Raw genomic sequence first — 6,710 nt, 5'->3', positions numbered from 1 at the left:
GAAGGATACATGGGAAAACCTTTAGTGGGGAAGCGAAGCTAGAGGTTGACATCTAGTAAGTTGAAAAAACCTATACATTTATAATACAGCCTGTTTATTTGTATAATTCAATCACACATTCCATGGATTGCCGCTACAATAAAATTAGGCGCTATAAAGTCTTTCGTGTCTTTCCTGTTCTGCTTGCCTAATAGGCAATGCCTAGTGATTGATTTCATTTATAAAAAATATAGTTAGGTGACTTTTACCAAATTCTAAACGTAAGTATATAAAAAATATATTTAAATTAATTTTTAAATACATTTTGTACAACTGAAAGACGTTTAACGGTAAGAAACTACATACGTTTAGCGTTTTTGGTGAAATTCCACCTTATACATATATTAAGATGTGTATAGAAGTTCAATTCAATGCTCTAGTATAAGACCCCCCGCAGGCTGCAGACTTTTAGTCGGCCGATAGTTTGGTCGGGCTCTTAATCAGTATGGAGATGTATGGTAGTGCGCACATTCAACGATTATGTATCGGCCGATACTCCATACTGATTAAGAGCCCGACCAAACTATCGGCCGACTAAAAGTCTGCAGTCTGCGGGGGGTCTTAGTATCTGTCAGAATTGAAAAGTTTCAACCTCATAGCCACATTTGTAAATACATATTTATTTTTAAGTGTAGATTTTGGGAGAGGCGGCGAAGACGAAATAGACGAAGCAAGTGTCACGAAATTAACATAATAATACCTTCACGCATCCAATACAATTCTGGGAAAATTATTGAATGTAACTAACGCTACTGTGCCTAGCCAATAATGCACCTACTGTTCTTAAAAGTAATGAACTGTCATTTACAAGAATTAGCATTGTTTGTTGTTTACTATTTTTGGATTTCCGGTGAACATACTGAAAGGAATGCCCCTTACAAAGTAATGTTGAACACAGGCCGTTGTATATACTCACGAGCAATGAAATAGTTCCACCTACAAAATCATCATCATCAGCCAATAATCATGCACTGCTGGTCATAGGCCTCTCCCAAGGAGGGTCACAACACTCGGTCCTCGGCCATCCTCATCTAACCACTGCCGGCTACCCGCCTAAGGTCGTGGTCTCCACTCGAGAACTCGTCTACCCCAACGGTTATCGGTTCTTCGGCAAACACCAACACCTACAAAATGCAAACACCAAATTAATGGCCCCAATGTTTTGTAACATTTGATTGGAATTTTGAACACAATATTTACGTTTTTAGTCAGTGCATAATATTCTAATTCCGTGTAGGCATAATTTTGTGCTATTGTACTAGGACTATTTACATTGCTCGCTACTAATAAAACAAAAAAAAAGTCTTTATATTTTTATTTAACTATTAATTATTTCGAAGTAAAAAAAACACATTTAACATAAGTTCACAAGTATGCTAATTATTACAGATTCGTTAAATAAATAGTTACTTATTTATAAGTTAAAGTTAAGGATAAATTAATTAAAACGCGAACTTAATTAAAGAGATCATCCATTTCTTACGAGTACCTTATATAGTATTATTGTTATTTATATCAATTTGTACGTAAACACCTCGCCTTTTTCGTCCTAAAACAAAAAAAACTAATTAAGTACATAGCTTTTACATTAAATAAAAACTAATCCGAAGCATGGTACCAACTTCAAAATTACACTCTCTCTCTCTCTCTCTCTCAGCCTTCTACAAAGCCGCTCAAACGCAATTAAGTCAACACCCTGTATAGTCCACTGTTGGACATAGGCCTCTCCTAACAATCGCCACCCCAAACGGTCACACATTTACAATTAAAATATTTTTTTTAAAAAGGCGGCCTTGATGCTTATAGCAATTTCTCCCAGACAACTTTTGAATGAAATAGAGATAAGTCCATGAATGAGAGAAGAGTATAAGTACCTATAGTCCATGTCCAAGCATATGCCCAGCAGTGGAAGAATATTGACTGATGATGATGATTTTGAATAATATAGCTCGCTAAAAGCCTGTTCCACAAGGCCTCAAGGTGTCATTTGCATTTGTTATTTTAATTAAGTAAGTACATATTTTAATCGTACATTAATATTTTGTTACCTCAAAAAGTTTCTCAGCGCTATCTGATTACAGGGTGTCCAATTTTTCAACGGAGCCCTCCTGTTTCTGAACCTCGATGACATGATGCCATCGGTGCATGGCGGAATGTCATGGAACATACCGAGGCTGTAAAATAATAATTACACTACTGTTTTTTAATCTCAGATACTAAATTGACAGATTCTGAACGGTTCACAAACAGTCGCTTGTCCTGCGATTAAGTGACGTATCGTTCTATTGACAGGACTATTGACTGTTGATGAACCGTTCAGAATCTGTCAATTTAGTATCTGAGATTAAAAACCGACTTTTTTAAGGTAAGTATGTAACAACTTATCAAATCTTATTTTAAACCAACCTGTGACCAATTTCATGCGCCACCAGATATTTCAGTATGTCGAGCCTCCACTGAAACACCGCGCAACTCCGGTGCGGGTTGCAAATACCATTCCTGAAACTGCGACCTGTAAACAAAATACACCATTTATAAGCTAGTCTCACTATTTCGTGATATAAGTATCGTTATTTGTGTGATAAATTTAAACTACAACATCATTATAAGCAGCCCGTAGTGTTCCACTGCTAAGCATAGGCTACTGTCCCCAGCAGCGCCACAACATACTGACCTTCTTATATACCACAAAAAATATCAGATCCTAATCCTAACTAATCCTAACTTATATTAATATTATAAATGCGAAAGTAGCTGTGTCTGTCTGTCTGTTACTATTTCACGCCAAAACTGCTGAACGGATTTGAATGCAGTTTGGTTGGGGTGGTTTGAATGACAAGTTGGTAAGCTACTTTTAATTTAATTTGTGTAATTTTTGCACTAGTTACACGTCTAATACAGGTGGTGGCAAAAGTGGTACAGTAAGCCGAAAGAGGGTTACCTTAGGAACTCATTATGTGAATTTTTTTGTACGACGCCGAGCAAATTAAGAATAAGTTTCAGTAGGTACTCACCCACAGCCTCGCGAACTTTTAAGTTGCTCCCATTTTTTGTAGAATATAGATCCAGGCTAGTAAATAATATCGAAAAATACTGCTTTTTCTTCGCAATTTTCTTCATTCCTTGCCATTCACAGTAACTCCTCAAATACAAAGATATATCTTCAGTCCTATCAACAGTTCTTAGATGTCTCCTTATAAACCTTATTCCCAGAATGTTAAAGTTCACATTGACATTCAACATAGGGTTTTTATACAAATTTTCAACACTTTTTATTAGTTTTCTAGTGTTTTTTTCTATGTTATTTCTGTCTCCCCATTCTTCTAGTAACTGTTCAAACAAGTCCGGATCAAAATGTATTAGAAGATCCACTGTTATTGACGTTTTATTTAGCTTCGTTTCATGATGTGTTAAGAGTCTATTTTTAATCTGAAAACAAATTAAAAATATTCTTGAATTAAAATACAAAACATAAAAAATACAACACATAAAAAAAAGTTTTAATCTACATAATATGTAATAATACATCACATTGTGTACGATATGATGACTGATAAGTACTTACTTGAAGTTATGAAAAAAACAAAATACCTTAAATATAAATCAAAAAAGGCTTACCACATGCACCGTCCAACACCGAACAGCCACACCGCACAGAAGCAATCCAAAAAAAAACGCAAAATAATTCATCCTGTGTGTTAAAACGTCAAGCACTAAAAGAACACTAAAGTCAAAAGGCCCAATGACTAACTGAGCCAGAATCATTTACTTGTAATTGTGCGAATGTCGGCCAAGTAACTGTAAACACTAACCATAGGTTACGTAAGCTCGATTATTCTCTGTCAAAAGCTTGAAGCTTCAATTTGATTCGCAGTTTTGATCCCGTTGCGATTCGGAAAGAAGAAGGGTCACTTTAGCTTAACATAAAATTAATGAATGAGAACTGCCATGTAGTAGTAGTAGTAGTATAACTTTATTGTACATAAAACACTTAAAAACACATTTAAGACTTAATATGTATAATACAATAAGGGCGGCCTTATCGCTAAAAGCGATCAATCTCTTCCAGGCAACCCTACGAGCTAAGAGAGACAATTTGATTATAAACGAGGAAGTAATGCCATGCATCGGTATGGTAATCGACGAGATACTTATACCATAGAATAACAAGTACAGTACTCGTTATTCTATGCTTACACTTATACTTACTGCATTTTTTTAGACTAGTCATTAAAGGTAAAATATCTGTGTGTGTTTTTAATCAGACAAATAAACTACAACTGAAGTAAATGGTTTCATTGGGTTCCCCTCATCTCGCCTAATCTTTATTGCCCTAAACTCGTTTCGCATAACTCGTAAGGTCTAAACTTTTTAGGTAGAATCATCACTTCGCCAAGACTTATGTGGCATAAGACTCGTTTCGTCTAAAACTCTTTTGGCACAAACTTGAAACACCTAAGTCTCGTTTGCTCAAATTGTTCGTATTGGTTTATACCAATACTTATTATTATTAATTATTAATATAATATTAGGAGAAACAAGATTGATTGATTATTTATTTAGAACAAAATATATGTATACAATTTGACTTATTAAAATACAAAATTTATCAAACATACAATCCACCCTCGCTTCGTCAAAAATATATATTATTTTAATAATTACTATATTAAGTATGTTATAAATTTACAAATTGTGGTATTTTTCTCCTACATCCCGAAAATTACGATATTGAATGATCAAAATATCGAAAGTGAATGACCATTATAATTACAAACGGCATTAAACCCCATGGGATCGAAACCTAAAGATAGGTGTGACGACGAGCGTGTTAGGTGCACATTATCGTCAAAAGCAAAGCGGAGCGAAGCGAAGCGGAGCGGAGCGTTTCCCACATAGCGGCCACAATACATGGCACCAGTCTGCGCTATGTAGGGAGACGCTCCATCAAAGTTAAAGCCAAACGAATATTATTACTTTGTATAACCTATGCCATAGCATTATTAGGCTATTCAAGATTTGGCCATACTATTATTAGGCTAAACAAGATTATGCGAAATAACTTTTTACTAAAAGAGATTTATGCCATACGATTTTCGGCGAAACGAGACTTTGACCAAACGTTACTATGCAATATGAGATTAGGCAAATAAATCTTAGGCCAAAAAAGGTAGAACCGGTTTCATTTAATTAAGCGTCTGAAACTACGTTTTTCGTACGCTAAAGTGACCCTCACAGGTCGTATGCAATGGCAACCCGTACTTCGCTGCACTTTCAATTATAACCTTTAAACACATGTGAATAGTGTTGTTATTGCAGTACCAACAAGCTTGGTTCTGAAACAAGTACCTAAGCCTGAAGCAGAGTACGGTACTATAACATTCCATCCAGATCACTATCCAGAATAGCATTAGGTCCACCTTTTGTACACTTATATCTCATATTTATGCAATAAATAATGAAATACATAAATAAATAAATAAACTTGGCTATTATGAAATTGACAGGTATAAATGGATGTTTCAAAAACCTTCTGGATCTTAAATGAAGTTACTCGACTCTTTCTTCTTTCTTCATCCTTCCCTCTTCCCAGAAACCTGACCCCCCCCTCATAGTAACAATGCTTCTGAGAGGGGTCAGATTTATCTGCCTTATACTTCGGTGCCAGAATATTCTATCCCGGGTTGTCGATGTGGTTGAAGTTACTCGATTCTATCATAATAAATGATTTAGCATCATTGACTCATACCTATACTTCTGATGTAATTACTTTTGAAGTCATTGTTTAGCGTAAATGTTGGTAATTTAACATTATACACATTAATGTCAAAATACTGTTATACATACAATCAATGTTTGCTGTACTTGACACTGTTGTTTGTTTTACTAAACCGGTATTCTAACCTAGTCTGCTGGGTCTCCACTGTTGGCTAAATCCCTTCTCATGACTCATCCATGGATGGAGTAGAAAAAAACTATCGCAATCCTTAATCAAATAACTGCGTGTTTATGTGTTTATTCACACTGAGATAATACTTGACAAAGTTTTCAAATTTTAAAGTAATGTGAGAAATAAATAAAAATAATATAAGAGTAGGGCAAAAAAACACTTTAATAATATTAAACTTAAAAATAAAGGCAGGTTATATTAGACAGTTGTTCAGTTTTAATGTGAATTCATAGTGGTTTTAGTCAAGAACTATGTATGTACCCATAGGTAAGACTCATATTCGTAATTTTATACTTAATTCGATTCTATCTAGATGATATTTCGGTCTTACGAGGTCACGCACTGTATACTTCACTCTTCAAGTACTAACAAGTGTGGAGCCTACTTACTCGTACTTAGATCATAATAATGACGGAATTTCTTAAACTGGTGATGATAGAGGTTCAAATAAATTTAAAGAGTAATCGACTATAATTATTAAATGCTTTACTGACTTAACAGTGTTTTAGTGTAGGTAGGTATAAAACAACCATGTAAATAAAAATCTCCATTAAAGATAAATTGATTGTGGACAGGGCTTTTTTTGGAGAATTATAATATATATCTGTATCGTGACTAGAAAAATAAAAATATTTTGAGGTGATGTATAAAAGTATTCACATGTACTAGTACCTATTATGGATATTTATAATAAGTAAATAACAACATAGGTAAGTATTTT

General features: G+C 34.6%; 1 protein-coding gene across 1 annotated transcript; it reads right to left on the bottom strand.

The window, feature by feature from the left end:
- Positions 1–1,464: 1,464 nt before the first annotated feature.
- On the bottom strand, positions 1,465–3,389 carry LOC105380257 (A disintegrin and metalloproteinase with thrombospondin motifs 16-like). Its single transcript, XM_048628026.1, has 4 exons — positions 3,054–3,389; positions 2,446–2,551; positions 2,088–2,213; positions 1,465–1,588 (listed from the first exon to the last, which is right to left on the bottom strand). The coding sequence occupies exons 1-4, from the start codon at positions 3,280–3,282 to the stop codon at positions 1,555–1,557; spliced, it is 495 nt and encodes a 164-aa protein (XP_048483983.1). The 5' UTR covers positions 3,283–3,389; the 3' UTR covers positions 1,465–1,554.
- Positions 3,390–6,710: the final 3,321 nt, after the last annotated feature.

This window comes from Plutella xylostella, chromosome 19, assembly GCF_932276165.1.
Source record: "Plutella xylostella chromosome 19, ilPluXylo3.1, whole genome shotgun sequence".
Classification (NCBI taxonomy): domain Eukaryota; kingdom Metazoa; phylum Arthropoda; class Insecta; order Lepidoptera; family Plutellidae; genus Plutella; species Plutella xylostella.
Note: the sequence above shows the minus strand (reverse complement) of the source record. Positions and strands in the feature narration are given on the sequence as shown.

What these genes read in the sequence shown, in the direction of transcription:
- LOC105380257 (XM_048628026.1), bottom strand. Translation starts at nt 3,282, where the DNA reads ATGTTGAATGTCAATGTGAACTTTAACATTCTGGGAATAAGGTTTATA. An exon ending in AAAAGTTCGCGAGGCTGTGG is followed by an intron (nt 2,552 to 3,053) that starts GTGAGTACCTAC and finishes TTTTGTTTACAG; the next exon opens with GTCGCAGTTTCAGGAATGGT. An exon ending in GCGCATGAAATTGGTCACAG is followed by an intron (nt 2,214 to 2,445) that starts GTTGGTTTAAAA and finishes ATTATTTTACAG; the next exon opens with CCTCGGTATGTTCCATGACA.